Genomic DNA, 19,515 nt, shown 5'->3' on the forward strand with positions numbered 1-19,515 from the left:
CCCCTCCTAGGGGCCTTGTCTGAAACCTGTGTCCGGACTGAATTCAGCAAACTTCCCGGAGCAGGACGCCGTGTTCCTCCACCCAGGGAAGCCATCTGCTCCCCTCCATCAGCTCCTTCTGCGGGGCTTCGAGCTCGCCAGCCGGGCTGGAAAGCTCTCCTCCTCCTCGCTTGCCCCGGCTCTCCTCGGCCATCTTGCCAGCAGAAGGCTCGGGAACGCGGGGCCGGCTGAATCTGGGGCGGCGATGGTGTCAGCCGGAGGCGGTTTCCAGGCAACTGTCGCGCCGGGACACGCGAGCCAAGAACACCGGGACAGCGCGTTCCCAGCGCGCCGCCTGGGAGGGGACCGAGACACACACGGAAGGAGCCGGCACAGGACGGTGCGAGCGGGCAGCGCAGGCACGGCAGCAGAGGAGGGGGTCTCCAGAATGGCCCCCCTGCCCACTGATCATCAAACCCTCCCTGGCTGGGAGTGAGCATTCCCAAGCTGGCTGCTGGTGCATCTTGCAACAAGGAAGAACTACATGATGTATGGGATTTCACATGCCTTCTGCATCCTTTGGAAGAGCAAAGAGAAAATAAACATTGTGCCAGACTGTACCACGGCCCCCAGACGTATTGCAGGTGGTCCTGTGCTTGTCTGTCCCTTATCAAATACAAAGGTCCATCCCTACAAGTCATGAACTATTTTTGTACACGCATCCCAGCTCTGTGTCCATGGTGTCACTGCAAAAATGAATTTTTTGTAAAAAGAAATGTTCTTCCCTTCCACAAACTGCCAGTCCTCCCCAGCATTTGGTGGGTCCCACTGCCCCTCTGTGCCAATGCCCAAGGCAGTATCCCCACTCCTGCCTGCCTGCCTCCCCTACCTGCTTTAGAGGCCCTGGGAACATCCTTGCCCCTGAAACTCACCTGCCTGGCAGCCCTTCCTTACACTGCCAGCCCAGCATTTCCCCTCGCAGCAATGCTGATACATCACCTTCATTTTATCCAGTTTCAGTGATTTTTGAAAGGGGGCTTGAGTACAACTGATTTTCAGTGGATCAGGGAGGGTGATAAAATTGATGTGGCCAAGCAATGGGAAAAAAATTCTTCTGGATTCTGAGAGTGCAGCTATGGCGAACATGGGGAATGGGGCTACATAGTGCTTGGCAGGGTGTGTGCTGCAGAGGGGCCAAACCATTTTAATGCCCTGTATTCAAAGAAATGTTCTGCAGCCCTGTGCAGGTGACAGGACAGTGGGGAGTCACCTGCAGCCATTGCTGTCCCTGAGCCAGCATTGCAGCTATTGATTTGGAACTTGCCCCGTTCACTCTAACCTTGGCAATGCCAGCTTGACCCTAATCAGCCCTGATAAACCCTGCCACAACCTCCTGTCCCATCCTGGTGGTGTCACACTGTCAGGTGCCGTGGTGACAGATCTTTCCTGCCACTCTGCCCGTGCACCAGTTGGTCTTTTGCTGCGATGCTCTAAATCCAGGAAACCTCTCTCCTATTTTTGCACAGAGGCTGCAGCCACACCAACATTTTTAACCCTGTGTTCGTGCCCATCCCTTGCTGAGTGTTTTGTGTGAGGAAGGATGCGGTGCCGGCTGCAAATGCTCTTCCAGAGGAAATTTAAAATCAGCTTTCTCTTTCTTCTGTTCTTGGCCCTTCTCGTGCACCTGGTGGTGGATTTTGCTCTCCCCACAACCCGCAGGTCCTGTGGCTGCAATACTAAAGCATCAGAAGCTGTGGGTGTCCCGTCAGGCAGCCCCATGCCGGGTGGCATCAAAAAGCTGAGCCTGCGAATCCTTCAGGATTTCAGTGGAAGCAACGGCTCCTTGGAGAAAAGTTCCCAGCCAGAGAGAGCGGGGCTGCACTTAAGGGCTGGAGAGCCAGGGGTCCAGCAGCAGCATGAAGAGGCAAATGCAGGGTGGACCAAGGGATCAAAGCTGGCAGCACTCTTCGAGCACCCTCTTTACAACATCCCAGTCCCAGAGGTGACAGAGAAAGACAAGCTGTTTATCGTCAACCCCATGGAGAAGTTCAGCCTGCGCAGCAGCGGGAGTGATGAATGGTGAGGAGCCAGCTCAACCCTAGCTTGCATTTGGGGGATGTGTGGATTAGAGGGAACAAGCAGCAGGGACCAAACGTAGCTCCCTTCTGTAGATCAGCATCCTTCCCCAGAGGGGCCCCCATTACTGAGCATGCTTTTCTCATATCTCAAATCCTCTCCTAGCCCTGAATTTTTGGGCTGCTACCCATAAGCTTGTAGCATACAGCAAAGCTAAAGGAGACTCTTGAATTATTCATTGTATTATGGATATCTATTAGGTGATCTCCTCAGCTCCTTCCCTTCCCCAAAGCAGACTAGACCTTAGTATCTCTGTATATGACAAGTCCCCACTCCAGATTTCTAACCAGTTTTATCCCCCTCTCTCGGTATGTTGGAGATGCAAAGCTTGCAGTTTAGGCTGCCTCTAACCATGAGACCATTCCTATCCTGCATTTTGCAGGATATTGCCTGGCCTTGTTAGGCTTGGTCGTATGGTGAGCTCACTGCTGACAGCTGTCTATTTTTATCTTTGGACTACTAACCTCTAATTAGAAGGGAAGATATTAGAAGCTTTAGCATTGTAACACATAGCAGCTTCCTTACAGAAAGCACACCTTCCAAAGTGGTGCCTGCTAGAACTGGGAGAAAATAAAAGCTGGCCTAAGAGCTGGTTTCCACAATTGGGCATTTGCCTTATCTCTGAGGACCACTTTGGGTCTGGTTTTATGAAATCAGTGCACAGTCTGTGTTTTCCTAGAGAGAGATGTGGATTTGGGTTACAGGTGCCTTGGGCTAGCTGTCCCATTGCAGTGCCAGTGTGTGCTAGCACAGAGGTGGGGCAGATACGCCCCAGGGGCTCCCTTGAATGCCAGCAAACTGCAAATTTGCAGGATGCACAGAGGCAGGGATAGTGCTAACCCAAACTTACCTCCCTGGGGAAACCCACCCAAGGGGAATGGGTTGTGGAGGATGGGAGTTCAGGTCAGTGCTGGGGATGGCTGGGAAGCCCATGCTTCTCCACCCTTGTTCAGTGTACACACGTGTGTCCCCAGTAGGCACATGGAGGAGTGTAGCAGACTGTACTCCTGGGAGCCAATCCCTTAGGGAAAAACAGTGAGATAATCTGTTCCAGCAGGGAAACAAATGCATGGATGAGAGAAACAAGATCAACCCAGGGTTTTTCCATGAGGGATGGAGGGAAAACACTGTGTCCAACCAGCCATGCTGGTGGGTCTTCCTGGCCACCAGCTTTGGGTGGGATCTGCCAGGTGCCAAGAGCCCCGTGGAGGCCGTATGGGGCAGGCAGTTCTGCCACCATGAAACCTGGAACCAATCCAGGGCTTGCTCTGGCCTTTCTCCCCACCTCACCCTCCATGCACTGGCTCCCAGGAAGGGCCCGGGGACACGGGACCCATCCTGTCCCAACTAAAAGCTGTCATTGTTGTTGGGGCGGTGGTGGCTCTCGGGCTGCAGGGTCAGCAGCAGTAAAGCCGAGACGCTCCTCCCGACAGGGAAGACAGCCTATGACACCTACCCCACCTGGCTCAAATTCCACATCGGCATCAACCGCTATGAGCTGTACCCCCGCCGGGACCCCTTGTTGCCTGCGCTCCTCCGGGACCTGGCCACGCAAAGGATCATCAGCTCAGGTACCACCTCCCTGCCTGTAGCCCTGCTCACCCTGCTGCCTGCTGCCTGCCTCACTCATCCCCATGTGCCTCCTTTCAGTCCAGAAGTCCGGCGGGACCCAGCTCAAGCTCATCATGACGTTCCCAAACTATGGGCAGGCCCTCTTCAAGCCCATGAAGTGAGTAGAGCCCGGGACAACTCTATACCTCACCCACACGGTCCTGTTAGGTAGCGTGGAGTGGCCAGAGGGGACCATGCAGGGAAAAACGGAGCAATGCTTCATGTGCTGCCTCGCTCCAGCACCTCCATCCCCAAACTGAGGCGAGCAGAATGGGCCCGTTTCCCTTGCCTTCTCTGGCGGTGCGTGCAGCTTGTGATGGGGTAGTGACCTCCAGTGGTGGAAAGAAGAAGGTGGTCCATAAGGACCATCCAGGAACCTCCAGTCCATGAGGGCTTCCCCACCCCTTGAGTTGGGAGCCTGGGTAGGGGGCTTGGAGCCACCCACCCATCAGGAAGTGACTGGAGGAGATGGGTCTGGCTGTGTCTCCAGTGTCACAAGGGGACACAAGGTGAGTGGTGGTTTGGAACTAATCCCAAGTTTGGAGTGACCCCACCTGTGATGATTGCCCCCACTGTCCCCTCTCGTTCCAGGCAGACCCGGGAGCAGGAGACCCCCATTGACTTCTTCTACTTCTCAGACTTTGAGCGGCACAATGCAGAGATTGCAGCCTTCCACCTGGACAGGTGAGCATAAGCTTTGCATCCAAGCTTGCCCTTGCCATACTGGCAAAGCACCAGAGAAATTCCTCCTTCGTCCCACCTCTCGCTCCCTGTTGTGAGGATACCTGTGTCTCCTGTCAGTTTTAATAACTCACTGTTATTAAACCAGCTGAGGTCAGTAAGAAATAGTTCCAAGTTCTGTGTTTCAGGATCCTGGATTTCCGGCGAATCCCCCCAGTTTCTGGCCGTTTGGTCAACATAACAAAGGAAATTCGGGATATCACCACAGACAAGAAACTGGCCAAGACTTTCTTCATCTCCCCAGGTGAGCTTTCATGCTCTCCATCCTCTCCTGTGGCCACCTGGATGGAGCTCACCTGGTGCTGGCTGCTGCTCCCTGGCTCCCCCCACACTCAGACAAACTATCCCGCTGGGGACTGTTCCAGCTGCCAAGGGTACCCTGCCAGAGGCCTTTGCTCCTCACAGCCTCCTTTGCCATTGCTTTGCTGGTGGCACATGGCCAGAGTGCATGGAGCATCCTTCCCTGGCTGTTTGCTGGACCGCTCTGCCTGGGGGTGCCTTCCTTCTCTTTGTCAACCTTTGTTTTGTCACCTGGCCAGCGGGTAACGTCTGCTTCTACGGGGAGTGCTCCTACTACTGCTCCACCGAGCACGCCCTCTGCGGCAAACCGGACCGGCTGGAGGGCTCCATGGCTGCCCTGCTCCCTGACAAGACCCTGGCCAAGCGCCGCTCCTGGCGCAGCCCCTGGCGCCGCTCCTACCACAAGAGCAAGAAGGCTGAGTGAGACGGGGCATGGGGGTGTGGGGACATGGGCCAGCAGAGCCATGGGATGGGAGGGGGCTTCTCCACAGCCGCCCTCATGGCCCCATTGCCCTCCCCGGCCTCTGCCACCAGGTGGGAGCTGAACCCCAACTACTGCGCTCAGGTGCGAGAGACGCCGCCCTACGACAGGGGCCATCGGCTCCTCGACCTCATCGACATGGCCATCCTCGACTTCCTCATGGGTGAGCCTCCCCGTGCCCATGCTGAGGGCTGTGCAGGTCCCTCAGACCTGGAGGCCCAAATGGCTCCATGGTACTATGCCCTGTGAGATTTGTTGGCCAGACTGTTGTTCAGGCTGCAGTGAGCCACAGTCTTACTCACAATGAGAGCACAGGGCTGTGCCACTAGGGCATTTCCCAGGCAGAAGTTGAAGGTCAAGAGATTGCAGGGAGATCCCAGCTCAATACCCTGGACATGGGGAACACCTTCCAGCACGCTCTCACATGCAGTCCCTGCAGAGCCAGAGGTGGAGATGATGCTGCCCAGGGCTCTTGCTGCCTCTCCTGTCCCTGGGCCACTTCTTCCTCCCTGCACTGTCCCCTCACCAGCATCTGACTGGGAGAGTTTCCCATCTCCTCATTCCTGACCACCCAGCCATGCCTTTGCCATTACTTCTGCTCCATTTGCCACTGTTGTCCCTCTGTGGGGCTGCTGGGATGAGAAGGGGAGGCCGTGGGGTCTGCTCAGTTCCCCTGCACGGCCATGGCCTCCAGGTGGACAACTTAGAGGTGCCTCCAACACTTTTCCCCAAGCTCTGGGTTTCAGTCTCACACCAGAAGAGTGCTCTGTGTCTTTGCTCCCACTTTCCAGCCCACAGCCTGATGCCAAATTTGTTGGCCCCACAGGCAACATGGACCGGCACCACTATGAGACCTTTGAGAAATTTGGGAATGACACTTTCCTGCTCCACCTGGACAACGGTCGCGGGTAAAGCTGGGCAGTAGGGGGGAGCAATCACAGCAAAGGGGTGGGGGGAGACCTCCAGTCATGCCGAAATGCCACCCTGACACATCCTTAAGGGCTTCTTCCCGCCCCCAGCTTCGGCACACACTCGCGCGATGAACCGTCCATCCTGGCCCCTCTCCAGCAATGCTGCAGGTGAGGGGCTGCCCCCACCCCGCATCTGCTGCTGGGGAGAGGCTCCTCCTACTGAGACCTCTCCCTCCTCATCCAGCATCAAGAAGTCGACTTACCTGCGGCTGCAGCTGCTGGCCACGCAGCCCTACCGCCTGAGTGACGTGCTGCGGGAGGCGCTGGCCGCAGATCCACTGGCCCCTGTGCTGGCTGAGCCCCACCTGCAGGCACTGGACCGGCGCCTGGGGAAGGTGCTGGTGGCGGTGGGACACTGCCTGGCCAGGGCAGCCCACCAGGAAAAGGTGCTGGTGGACGATGTGGGGTCGTGGGTGTGATAGGGGCTGGGTACCCTGCTGGATTGGGCTGTTGTGGTGTGCTGCTGAGGGTGATGTGGGGATCGATGTGCAGCTCTGATTCCGTGTAGCGTCAGCTTTTGGTGGTGCCCGAGCTGGTGGTGTGGTGAACCAGGAAAGCAAGTTGTAAGGATAGGTGGGACAGGGAGGGAATTTAAATAAAAAGGTTGGCCTAGTGGAGAGGACACAAGCTGTGATCTTCCCCACCAAGGCTGCTTTCCCAGCCCTGGCCTGTCCTTGCATGCCCGGACGTGTCACTTCAGCCCTCCAAAGCCTTTTAGGAAAGGGTAGGGATTTTTCCTGCCTTTCCCCAGCAAGAACTGCCAAACTGGAATAGCTGGCCCATCCCTTCTTCCCCACCCCCAGCACAGTGATGCCCTGCTGACCCCCAAAAAGAGAGCTGAGACTCCCCACTGCTGGTGTGGGGAAAATGAGGCAGAGGCTCCCAGCTACATACCACTTATCTTTGTGCCAATCTTCCCACACCCACTCAAAAACTCCCATGGCTCTGACATCACCACCTCCTCCACAGGACCAGGGATGCAGCAAGGACAAACCCCACTCCCCTGAGAACATCTTCCCAAATCCTCCAGGAACTGCCACTGACTCCCTTCACACCCAAAAAAGTAGCTCCTGAGAAGGGGCTGCCTTGACCTGGGCCTGTGTACCCTGCTTAGTGCCTGGTGGCTCAGCACCCAGTTTATCCCCTGAGCCTCCCGGGGGGGTTAATCCACGCAGGGTTACGTCAGCTGGAGCAGGTGCCATTGTGAGAGCCACTGCCAGCGTACCCAGGTTGGGACACGGGATTGCCATCTGCACGGCCAGAGTTAAAGGTGCCACTGGGGAGGGGAGATGTCCTCTGTCCCAGCCAGACACTTGCAAAGGGATGGGAAGCCACGGGAAAGGGTGAAAAAGGGCAGCTGGCACAGTGGGAGATGGAGCTGGAAAAGCTAGGCAGAGATTTTGGCTGAAACAAAAAATGGGCTCAAAAGGCAGGGAAAAAAAAAAAAAAAAAAAAGAAAAGGGAGACAAAGAGGATCTGTCTGCGTTACACAACGGGGCTGGGGATGCTGAATCGGGGTTTGTTGCGGTGTGCCCCCCCAATGCTGACAGCACGTCCTCCTGCCACTGCCCTGGCTTGTGCCCCAAAGCCCAGCACACGGAGGAAAAGGTTTCAGGGCTGTTTTGCAATAGGTTCCTTCCCTTCTGCCAGCCTCGTAGTTTTTTTGACTCTTTATATAAATACCTTTTTGCCTTATATGCAAAGCCAGGGCAGGAACCTACCCACAAAAACAGCCTAAACAATCGCATCCAGACACAGGTGGCCGGTTGCTCTGAGTCTCAGAGCTCCCCCAGGCAAATCTTTTTCCGAGGCGCCGTCAGATTTGAAACGCGAGGTGTGGGGGTGGTGGCTGTTTTTTTTTCAGCCTGGTGAGTTTGCACAAGGTCCGTTCAAGGTCCCACGGGAGCAGCCCGCTTTGGCTCGCTGAGGAGCCTGCCCAGCCGCACGTGGGGCAGAGCGGTGGCCGCGGGTGCCGGGGCCAGCGGCAGAACACGCCCGCCCGCTCCCGGCGCCGTGGGCACACGGGTGTCGATCCACGGATCGGTTCGGCCGTGTCGCCGTGGCGTAGGGTGCGGGGATTTCTCACCCCAGCAGGACCAGCAAACCAGCCACCCAAAAAAAGCCCAAACGCGGGGTTGGGGTGCAGCCCTGCACCTGGGAGCTCCCATTTTGGGCTGGCATCGCCCACGCCCTTGGCTGGCAGCGTGGGCTGGCTGCTGCCCGTGCTGGGCATGGCGGCCCAACCCCAGGGATGAGGTGTTTTGGGGACCGGTCCCGGTGGGCAGTGCGGATGGGCCCTCGTCGTCGGCCCCCCCAAATGATGAAAATAAAAGAAAACGAAATAAAAAGAATATGCTTGTGGCGGTGGTAATAATAAATAGCAATAATTGTGATGATAAAGAAGAGGTCCCCAGAGGCCGGGGGAGCGGGGCCTGCCCCCCTCTGCCGGCGGCGGTGGGGCGGGGCGGCGGCGGGAGGCGGGTGCCGCCTTCCCCCGCAAAACAAAAGGGAGCGGCGGCGGCGAGAGCGGCCGGGCAGGACGGAGGGGATCGTTCCCCGCTGCGCGGCACTTGCCGGTGGGTTTGCGAGGGGGACGTCGGGGGCAAAGCCGGGGGCAAAGCCGGGGGCAAAGCCGGGGGCTTAGCCGGGGGCTTGCGGGCGGGCCGGCTGCCTCCGTACCGGGCCTGGGGGAGAATGTGTGGGGCCGGAGGCGCGGAGGGGCCGGGGGCAGCCGCTCCAGGCGCGGGCGGTCCGCGGAGGGGAAAGGAGAAGGGGTTCATCGGCCTGTACGGGGGGCAGCTCCATCCCGGGGCACCCCACGGCCGCCAGCTCGGGACGGAGCTCGGTGTGGGCCCGGACCCCTGCCACAGGGGCGGGGTCCCCGCCAGGGGGATCCCGCTGGGTGCGTCCCTGCGGGGATCCTGCCACTGACACTTCCCCCTCTCCCCCGCCCTCTCCCCGCCCCCAGGTGAGCCCAGCTCCCGTCCGTGCTGCCGCCATGTCCCGCCGCAGCCAGCGCCTTGTCACCAGCCGCTATTACCCCGGGGACGATGATGCCACGACCAGCAGCAGCAGCACATCTCTGCTGGGCGGAACGCAGCTCCCCTTCAAGGAGACCACCGGCAGGTTAGCGGGGGGGCACCACTGGGGCTTCCCCCTGCCCAAATCTGACACGGGCGGGGCATTCCATCCCACACCAGGGAGCGGGCACCTTCATGCGTGGGGTGTGGGGATAGCTTGCAGAAGGAGCACGACGGTGAGCCCGGCGCGTTCCGGCATGGCCGCCTTGGCACCGGCTGTGCCCCTGCCCCAGCCGAAGCGCCGCGCTCCCAGCGCAGGCAGCCCTGCGGGCCCGGCACAGGAGCCTGCCGTGGGTGGCCCGGTGCCAGCTCCCAGCTGCAGCTGGATGGCGACACGGAGGAGGGAGGGAGGAGGGAGGTGCGCCGCGAGAGCCGGCCGGAAAACCGCAGCGGTGCGAGCGGAAGCGATGCCCGGGACGGGCGGGAGGCCTCTGCAAAGCAGCGGCTGCAGCCTCCGAACGCTGCCGCCATCCGGTGTGCAGGGAAGTGATGCTGGTCGAGGGATTGGGGTGAATTCCCCATTTCCCCCCATGAGTGCACTGTGACCCCCCACCCTGTAACCACACGTATCTGATGAGCCTGTTCTCGCCTCCCGCAGGACGATCCGGAGGAAATCGAGTAGCACAAAGCGCCTCTCTCCCGCCCCCAGCACCCAAACCTCCTACTATAGCGAGTCCATGATGAGCGAGTCCTACCTGGGGGGCAGCCGGGGCCTTGCTGCCCTGGGTAGCTCCATGCTGGATGATGACCTGGACAGCAGCACCTACTGGGGTGAGCTCTCCCACTCTCCTAGGGCAGCTGGGGACCTCCCTGGGTGCTGGAGAGTGTTGGGGCAACTGCCCAGGCTGGCTGACTGGAGTGCCCCTTGCGGAAGTGATGGTGGGTGATTTTTCAGTGGAACTCTGTGTTTTGGGGCAGGTGGAGAGCTCTCCACCAGGAGGAGAAGAGGCACAGGGGACACCGAGTCCAGTAAGATCAATGGGGTGCTAGAGAGCAAGACGTACGACACCTACACATCTTCATCTGGGTACTCCTCGGAGGACGACTACGCTGGTAGGGATGCACTGGTCTGTCTGTAGTGGCAGGAGTACAGGGGAAGCGTCCCCGGGGGGACCAGCCCAGGGCCTGGCTGTACCCAGTGTGCTGCCAGTCCCCGCTAAATGCCACCCCCAGTTCCTTTGCTGTGGGCAATGCACTGAAGTGCTGTCTGCATTGGTGACTCGCTGCTTCCTTTCCAGGTCACTATTACTCAGGCCAGAGTAGCTCCGGGTCAGGTCTGAGAACTGCAGCCTCCCAAGTGGGCTCCTTCCTCTGGCAGGTGTTCACCTCCCCAGGTGAGCTGAGGCCTGGCAGGGGCACTTCTAGCAGCACCTCTGCTCTCCAGGTGGTGTGTGTGCTGTCCCCTGTTTGGGTGGAGGGGTTTTACCCCCTTGTGGTGCCACCCTTGGGCATGGAGGGGACATCTCTGTCAGGACCCCTCCTGAGGCTTGTTTTTTTCTCCTGGCAGTTCAGTTCATGCGTTGGCTGTTCTCAGGGCTGGCAGGGGCCTGGCGCCGCCTCACCGGCACAGCTTCCCACCTGGACAACGTCCCCTTCTCCAGGTGAGTGTGCTGGGGGGGACACCAGGGTGGGGGAAGCGTGGGGAAAACCTGCAGACCCTGGAAAGGGGAGGCTCATTTGGGATGGTGGGTGTCTTTGCTTTCCCTCTGGCCCCATCCAAAGGTGATGGAAGGTGGCTGCAGTCCTTCAGGCCCTCTCTCTTCTCCGTGCTCCAGGCGCTACCCACGTCTGAAGAGGTCCCTGCTGCTGCTGCTGCTCCTGCTGCTCCTCGCTGCTGCCGCCTACGGTGAGCCACCTCCCTTGATGTGCCGCCCTGAGATCTGGGGCAGTGCAGAGCATCCCACTGCCGTAGCTGGGGGCTGGGCTGGCCTGGAGCTCAGAGCTCATGGCTTCTGGTAACCTGCTCCATCAGCATCCCTGTGCCAGTGTCTCCTGGTAATCCCTGGAGATGCTGATGGCTGAGCTTCTGCAAGTCCACCCTGTCCACTACTGTGGCCATTACCAGCCTGTGGTTGTGACCATCTCATCCTTCTGTGCTCAGGAGCTTGGTACTTCTACCCGTATGGGCTGTCGACACTCAGCCTGCCTTCCTTCCCGTGGTGGGGAGGTGGAAAGCTTTCCTCCTCCTCTGACGTTCCTGGGGCCGGGGACCTGACCACGCTGGACCAGGTGAGCTTCAGCAAAGGCATGATGGTGGCCCAGGTGGGATGAGTGCCTTGCAGGGAGAGCTGGGATGGTGTGATCTGTGGCTGAACAATTGCTTCCAGGGTGTGCGGAATGGTGGAGGACGGGGCAGATGATGGCTGCACACTGGTTCCCCCAGCTTGTGGCCATCTCACTCTTGGGGTGTCCCTGGGATGGAGTAGGGGGAACATCTGCCTTCTCCTGGGAAGCGGCAGATGAATAAGATGCCACTGACCCTGGGGAATGGGTGGTCAGGGTCCCTTTTCACAGGGGTCCTGTGGAGCAGACACTTCCCGGGGGGGCTGCATCACACCCTGTTTTTGTCACTGCAGGGGGGACACCGACTCCTGGCTCGCTTCCAGTCCCTGGAGAAGCGCTTTGAGGCACTGGAGGCCGAGCTGTCGCGGTGGGAGCTGCGTCGGGGGGCGGCAGCAGTGACAGCAGGGGGAGAACCACCCCCGGGGGACATCCTTGCGCTGCTGGAGGGGCTGGTGAGCCGCCGGGACGCGGGGCTGAAGGAGCATCTCCGCACCGACATGGCCAACCACCTCCAGGTGAGTGACACGGGCAGTGCAGGGAGGTGGGCGTGGGCAGGGCCAGGCTCTGATATTCCACCCTGTTCCTCATCCTGCAGGGTGAGCTGGATGTGCTCCGAGCCCAGGTGCAGAGGGATTTAGACGGGCGCCTGGGCAAGATGGCAAAAGCTTCCCAGGTAAGTGGCGAGGGTGTGGAGGGACCTGGATAGGACGCCCTCAGCAGTGGTGCCACAGGTCTCACCCCTTCCCCTTTTCCTGGCAGGAGATGGAAGCGCGCTTGCTGGAGCTGAACTCGGAGTGGCAGAGGTAACACTGGCTGTGGGGCAGGGCCATTGCTCTGTTAGGGGCAGGCAGGTAGCTGGGTGAATTCCCTCAGCCAGGCTTAGGAGGGATTTGCAGGCCTGGCTGGGGACAAAGGAGAGATCAAGAGGCATAGTCTGGGGGGGAAAGGAAGGAAGGATACATATGTGGGTGCCTGTGGGAGCTAGCACTGTGCCCTTCTGGCCAAAATGGCCAGTGGTATCCTAGGGTGGCATTAGGAAGGGCATTGTCAGTAGGTTGAGGGACGTGATCTTGTCCCTCTACCCAGCCCTAGTGAGGCCACCTCTGGTGTGCTGTGTCCAATTTTGGGCTCCTCAGCAGTACAAGGGAACCATGGAGCTCCTGGAGTGGGTCCAGCAGAGGGCTGTGGAGGTGATGAAGGGACTGGGGAATCTCTCTTATGAAGGGCTGAAGGAGCTGGACCTGTTCAGCCTTGAAAAGGAACAACTGAGAGGGAACCTCATCAGTGACAGTGGCTGAAGGGAAGTGGCAAGAGGTTGGATCCAGGCTCTTCTCAGTGGCAAATGACCCACTGTGGTCTGTTCCAACCTGACCCGTTCTGTGGCTGGCAGCAGGGCTCCAAGAGCAATGGCAGGAAATCACCTTTGCCACTGTCCTGGATCACTGTGAATGTGGTCCTTCAGCCGAGGGGTGAGCTGAGGATGCTTTCCCATGGGATGCAGTAGAAGAGGTCACTGCCACTGGAATTAAAACTGGGTCTGGAGATGGGGTTGAGCATAGGTGATGTGGGATGAACCTCGTCCTCCAGTTTGCAGAGGGGAACTGGGCCTATTGGCATGAGATTGTTGCTGTGTTTGCGGGTTCCAGGACGAGGGAAGAGATGAATCTGACTCCATATTTCTTAGAAGGCTGATTTATTATATTATATTACAAAGTGCTATACTAAACTATAGAGAGAAAGGAATACATCAGAAGGCTAGGAAAGGAATGAGTGATAAAAACCTGTGACAGACCAGAGTCCTGACACAGCTGGACTGGGATTAGTCATTAAGTAAAAACAGTTCACATGGAAGCAATCAAAGATGCACCTGCCACATTCCAAAGCATCAGATAATTATTGTTTACATTTCTTTTCTGAGGCTTCTCAGCTTCTCAGGAGAAGAAATCCCATCAAAGGGATTTTTCATAACAATATCACAGTGACACAAGGTTTTGTTACCTTTCTCTCGCACAGCTCGGTACAGGAGAGCCTGCGAGGGACCTTCCAGCAGGAGGTGGGCAAGCTGGAGCAGGAGGTGGCAGTGCTGAGGAGGGAGCTGGCAAGCCTCAAGTCAGACCAGGAGGTGATGGGGAAGCACGTGAAGGGGATACTGGAGCAGCTGAAGACAGTGAGGGCTGATGTGAGTCCCTGGTCCCCAGCCTGTTTGGCAGAAAGGCAAGTAAGGGTCCCTGCTCCGGGGCTGAGCTCTGTCTGCACCATTCCAGGTGGAAGCACAGTTCCCAGTGTGGATCAACAGGTTCCTGTCACAGTCCCAGCAGGATGGTGCTGCTGCCTTCATCCTCCAGCGGGAAGACTTGCAAGCAGAGCTCCAGGCTCTGGAGCACAAGATCCTTGCAAAAGTCCTGGAGGACCGGAGACTGTCAGCACGGGATGCTCAGGCTGGTATTGGAGTGGCCCTGAGACAAGGAGGGGCTGCAGGAGTGACAGAGGAGGTGAGTACTGGCCTGAGCCCCAGGGACATGAGGTGACCACAGGGTTGGGGACTGTGCCCCGCTTTGTGTGTGCAGGGGGCTGGCATGTGTGCCTGGCAGATGGCAGAGGCATTGGGACACCCCCACAGCTGGGATAGATCCTGGGCACAGAGGATGCAACTTGAAACTCCTTCTCTGTCACTCCCTTCTCAGTTTGTGCTTGCTCTGTGCTCTGGAAGGGGTCACAGGCGCTACTACCTGCAGCCCTGCAAGGCTCTTACTTGTCCCTGTTGTATTGAGGACGGGTGAATAAAGCGACACGACTCCTGTGTCTTCTCAGAAGGCAAAAGCCAAGTTTTTAGAAACCACAAGTTCCTTTTATAGACAGTTATGATAAAGGTGGACCTGGCTGGTTCTTAATCAATATCCCTCACACCCTTGGGTAATTAGGAACAACACCCTTCTTGTAAACCTCTTACAATTAACAACAAGTTCAAAACATCAGCTGCAGGATTGTTTTAATTCTTTCTCTGAAGTTTTCTCAAAACTTCCCAGAGGAATGTCTGGCAAAGTTTATCTGATTTCTTCTCTGACCGGTTCTCAGCATTCACACTTACTGTCTTAAAATCCAAGCTTCTGCTCGTGCATCCTTCACCCAGAACGTGGGAGAGGTGCCATCAAGGCTTCCGTGGGTGGAGCATCTTGCTTATCCCCATTCTTCCGCAGTGCTGCGGAGTTGTTTGGTGCAAAGCATTTCAGCAGAATGACACCAAGGGGAAAAAATGAGCCTGCTTGCTTTGGAAAGAGTTGCTGGCAATTCTCTGTGGAGGGAGGGATCAAGCTGGGATTAGCAGTCCCTATAGTCTGTGTGAGCTTTATGCACTCCATAAAGTTTAGACCCAAAGTGGTGCTGCAGGGTCCTAGCTCCTGAGGCTGGCTTTGGCTCCAGATGGATGCTCCAGCCATCTCCTCCTTTTCTGGAGAAGGAGAGCTCCCATCAGTCCTGTGGGACAGGGCAGGAGGGACGAGCAGATGATTCTGGGTGGTCTGTCAGGTTGTGTCTGGTGCCACCTCTCCTCCCTCTGGGCCAGCCCCTCCTGGGGACAGGCAAGTGCAGCATGCCTGGGTGCTGCCCCTTCAGTGCACAGCTCCTCTCCCCTGGGGTATTTTTAGCAACCTCTAATGAGGTTTCCCAGCCAAATGCGTGTCCTCTTATTTTTGCCACGGTGATTCATCCCCTGGCTGTTCTATCCCGTGGCTGTTTTGTGGGAAGGTCCTTGCACCCTCTGTCCCTGCAGGGGCAGGCGGGTGGGGGGCAGGATGCCTGGCCCAGTTTGTCACCCTCCTGTGCCCTCTGCTCCCGCTGCAGCAAGTGCATCTCATCGTGGGCCAGGCCCTGAAGCGCTACAGCGAGGACCGTGTGGGGATGGTTGACTATGCCCTGGAGTCAGCAGGTAGGTGGTCAGGACAAGCCAGCTGTCCTGGGGAGGTGACCACAGGGGCTGGGTGCAGCTCACCTGCTGCCATCCCCTCCTGCCAGGGGCCAGCGTCATCAACACTCGCTGCTCAGAGACCTACGAGACGCGGACGGCGCTGCTGAGCTTGTTCGGCATCCCCCTGTGGTACCACTCGCAGTCCCCCCGTGCCATCCTGCAGGTGGGCGCCGGGTGGGAGGGCTGGGCTGGTCCTCATGGGGCTTTCATTGGGCTTTGCCTGTTGCTCCAAGCCAGCAGCCAGGCTGGTGGGAGGAAAAATGACTCTGATGGTGGTAACATTGCTGTCGTTTCACTTCCATGCTCGTAGCCAGATGTCAACCCTGGGAACTGCTGGGCATTTCGTGGCTCCCAGGGCTTTGCTGTCATCCGCCTCTCTGGCATTATCCGCCCCACGGCCGTGACGCTGGAGCACATCCCGAAAGCCCTCTCACCGCAGGGGACCATCCCCAGTGCCCCCAAGGACTTTGCTGTCTATGTGAGTGCCCTCACCCAGACCTGAGGGGAGGGGGGAGCACGGAGGTGGGGCGTTGGAAGGGATGGCTTACAAACCCCGTACCTGGCTGTGGGGTGCTCTGCGGGGGTGATCTTACCCTGAAGAAGGGGAAGAAGCAATACTGGTGGGGAGAGGGGCAGCGCTGGGTGTCAGAAAGAGTTTGTGGGAGACACAGGGACAAAGAGGCTTGAGTAGGTGTAACTTTTGGTCTTCTCCCCCTTCATCCTTCCTCACTGGTCCCTGTTCCCATTTGTCTATTTTGACCTGGAAGAGCAGGAGCGGGGGCCAAGCACGCTTGCGTCTCCCTCTCCCTCTTCTGCCCTGGATGTGTGCATCACCTCTGGTCTCCCTCTCTGGTGACCCCTGATTCTCCCTTTCTGCCTCCCTACCCGTCCATAGGGCTTAAAGGAAGAAGGAGAGGAGGAGGGCCTTCTCCTTGGACAGTTCACCTATAGCCATGATGGCGACCCCATCCAAACATTTTACTTGGAGGTAAATGCTTTGCCCCTGGAGCACCTGACCCCTGAGAAGAAAATGGGGCCTCTGGGGTTTCTGAGCCGTAGAGAGCCCTCAAGGTCTCGGGTTTTTCTTTTCCTTCTTCCCCCAAGGGTGACTCCATGGGCACATACCAGCTGGTGGAGCTCCGGGTGCTGAGCAACTGGGGCCACCCCGAATACACCTGCATCTACCGCTTCCGTGTGCACGGGGAGCCGGCGCACTGACCCCCGGCCCCGCGAGGATGCTGCCGGGCTGCCGGCGGGAGGGGACGCGTCTGGTTCACTGCTTCGCACCTACAAATCCTGGCACGTGCCAGCAGCCGCCCCTGGAAGCTGCTCCCCTGGGGGGAGGAGAAGAGCTGGTGTTGAAGGGGTGAGGCTTTCACTCTTCCAAGGACCAGGGTGGTGAGGCGAGAGCATCCCACGTGGGTCCTAGCGCAGCCTGGCTTGTTTTCAGTGCGTATGGGACATTTTAACTTTTTAAGCTAACTTTGTATCGGGTTTGCGCTGCCCCTCTTCCCTGTTGTCCCACTCCTTTCTAGCATGGCCAGGGCTTGGGGAAGGGGTGTGTCATTTTGTGATGTGCTTCATGCGGGCTTGGGTGCAGGAGATGGGCGTGTGGGACCACGGTGCCTGACTCGGTGCTGCCAGAGTAGCTGGGAGCCACTGGTCGTGGCCACCAAGTCCCCTCCACACAGGGTCACTTCTCTTGCCTTGGTGTTGGTTTGGGTAAAGATCTCCAGCCGTCCAATGGGGCCGGCAGAGAGGAAATAAGACAGTATTAATGAAGTATTAACATAAAACTAACGGTTTGAGGCAGCAGGAGGAGTGTGGCACATGTTGGTGGCAGAGCCCACCTTGGTACTGCCATGCATCCACTCAAGCCCTCCTGCTGACAGGAGCTGAGTTGGGTCACACCAATGCTGTTGGCCTGCCTGGCTGCCTGCCTCCCCAGTGTTAAGCTTGATGATGCTATTGAAAATTCCTGTTGCCTGCTTTTCCTTTGGGGTTTGTTCTGATATTTTTTTTTAAAGAGGGGTGGGAAGGGGAGCTATTTTCCAGTTGGGGTGTTGGGGTTGGTTTTTTTGTGTGTGGGGGGGTTTGTAGTAACAAAGGGAAAAAAATACTTTTTCCATGCAATTTGTACTTAACCAGAGAATGTTACACGGTGCCACTTGGATGAGTGGCTTAGAGAGGGCTAGAGCTTTGTTTAGTAGAATAGCATACACAGTAGGATAAGCTAGAATAAGATGAGCAGAGCTGTTTAAAATACAGGCCTCACGTTGTTGGTGGCTTGGTAGCTAGACTTGGAAGCTAGACTTGGTAGCTGGGGTCCTCTGTGCACTGCTGCTGGTGGGGTGCTGGAGGCATTCCTGCCCTCCTTGCTCTGGATGTGCTCTGAGACTGCAATGCGTGGCTGTGGCCTCTGGCCCAAGCTGCATCTGTGTATACTTGACTGTTAGCAGCAAGTGGAGCTGCTGTCCCCGCTCTGCAGGGCGCCTGGGGCTGGCAGGTGCCAGCATGCAGAGCCACCCCGCCTGCAGGGCTCCCTCAGCTCTCGGGTCCTCGATGGCAGATGGCTGGTGCAGGCTGACCTCCTTTCTCTTGGAAGGGCTCCCTTTTCCTCCTACCTCTCCTTACTGGCATTGCACTGTTCTCTGAGCCCTGGCTGTGGGAGGACGGGGCTGGAGCAGGAGGGGGAGTTCTGCCTGCAGTGGGCATGTACATCTTGCCTGTACTGCTGGGATGGGTGGAGGCACAGCAGGGGTTTGCAGGAAGGATGCACAGGGACCTTCCCCCGGCTGAGGGGTGTTAGGGCCATGTGGCCCTTCCACCTCCTGGCTGCTTGCATCACACCTGCATCCAGGATGTATTGGATGGTGTTACCAGCCTCCAGGTTTGTGGTGTGTTTCATTGAAAGAAAAGCTTAAGGGCTCATGGGTCAGTGTTTCAGCCCTGTCCAAAGCTGTCCTCCTGCAGCCCTGTCCATCCTTTCCCTGACACCATGAGAGCACCATGTATTGATTCCCACTCTGCTGGTCTCTGCTTGAAGCACTGTAGGCACAGAGGAGGACGAGGGGCTGAAGAAGTGTCTCCTTTCAGCATCCCCTGCTGGGCATCAGGCAGAGCTGAGCTCAGAGGGCACAGTCCTGTCTCCAGCAGGTTAAAACTACCCTGTGGAGCCTCTTGCAGAGCTGGGAGGCCCTGCTGCAGGGAGAAAGCTGACCTGGAGCCAGAGCCAGGGACTATAAATTCTCTCCTATATTGAGCGTAGTCTTAATTCTTGGCATCCACAGCCAAAGTTATTTTAAACTTGTCTACAGCTGCCCATTTGCCTTGGAGTCCTGTCCATGAGTGCACTGAGCACATGGAGCTGTGCTTTTATGAATGCCTAGACCTGTTCTGGGCTTGGCAGACCAGCTCCTGTATTTATTTGAATCATAGAGAGAAAGCAGAGATGAAGCTCTCCCTTTTTCTCACCTTTCTCTGGTTCCTGGAGCAAGAGCTATAACCATGAGCCTGGGGAAAACCCCTTTTCTTACGTTCCTTCTGGCTCCCTGGTCTCGGGCTTGGACTGTAAGAACAGACAAGGTCTTTGCCCAAGAAAGAAATGGTTTTGTGGTAAATCAGGCATGCTGGTGAGAGGCAGGAAAGGTGACCTCTTCCCCTGAAAATGGAGTTGTAGTGGGATCTCTGCTCCTTCCTCATGGGTGTTAACTGCTGTGTCTGGGTTAGGGAGCATTTGGCTTTACAGTGGAAGCTTGCCCTGTCCTTTGGACATGAAAATCTTTGCTGCTTGAAGTAACACTCCCTGGAGCCACCAGTGAGAGCTCATCCTGGGGCTTCATGCTCTTTTCTAGCTGGCTTTAGAGGCCTCACCATGTGTGAGGATCCCCAGGAACATATGCCGAGGCTACATGTGGGTTTTCAGCCCCCAAATTCAGCATCAGTGCTGGGCTGCAGCCCGAGCCCCTG

The 19,515-nt window shown here is 57.5% G+C and overlaps 2 protein-coding genes across 3 annotated transcripts; both read left to right on the forward strand.

Moving 5' to 3' along the window:
• Nucleotides 1-1,579: 1,579 nt before the first annotated feature.
• On the forward strand, nt 1,580-6,756 carry LOC121342384 (extracellular serine/threonine protein kinase FAM20C-like). 2 transcript variants are annotated; one of them, XM_041416778.1, is made up of 10 exons: nt 1,580-2,058; nt 3,511-3,686; nt 3,766-3,844; nt 4,318-4,410; nt 4,596-4,711; nt 5,007-5,187; nt 5,302-5,411; nt 6,075-6,156; nt 6,268-6,327; nt 6,404-6,756. In XM_041416778.1, exons 1-10 carry the CDS (start codon nt 1,580-1,582, stop codon nt 6,636-6,638), a joined length of 1,611 nt encoding a protein of 536 aa, XP_041272712.1. In that variant the 3' UTR covers nt 6,639-6,756. The 2 variants fall into 2 exon arrangements, with proteins under 2 accessions (XP_041272712.1, XP_041272713.1); XM_041416779.1 differs by lacking the exons at nt 3,511-3,686; nt 3,766-3,844.
• Nucleotides 6,757-8,691: 1,935 nt separating this feature from the next.
• On the forward strand, nt 8,692-18,390 carry SUN2 (Sad1 and UNC84 domain containing 2). The gene is made up of 18 exons (XM_041416678.1): nt 8,692-8,795; nt 9,188-9,345; nt 9,898-10,070; nt 10,218-10,352; nt 10,538-10,633; nt 10,807-10,900; nt 11,075-11,145; nt 11,401-11,528; nt 11,876-12,097; nt 12,178-12,255; nt 12,342-12,385; nt 13,596-13,761; nt 13,847-14,074; nt 15,423-15,507; nt 15,594-15,709; nt 15,857-16,024; nt 16,442-16,534; nt 16,651-18,390. Exons 2-18 carry the CDS (start codon nt 9,218-9,220, stop codon nt 16,762-16,764), a joined length of 2,139 nt encoding a protein of 712 aa, XP_041272612.1. The 5' UTR covers nt 8,692-8,795; nt 9,188-9,217; the 3' UTR covers nt 16,765-18,390.
• Nucleotides 18,391-19,515: the final 1,125 nt, after the last annotated feature.

This window comes from Onychostruthus taczanowskii, unplaced genomic scaffold (assembly GCF_017590055.1).
Source record: "Onychostruthus taczanowskii isolate IOZ18803 unplaced genomic scaffold, ASM1759005v1 scaffold53, whole genome shotgun sequence".
NCBI classification, from domain to species: Eukaryota; Metazoa; Chordata; class Aves; order Passeriformes; family Passeridae; genus Onychostruthus; species Onychostruthus taczanowskii.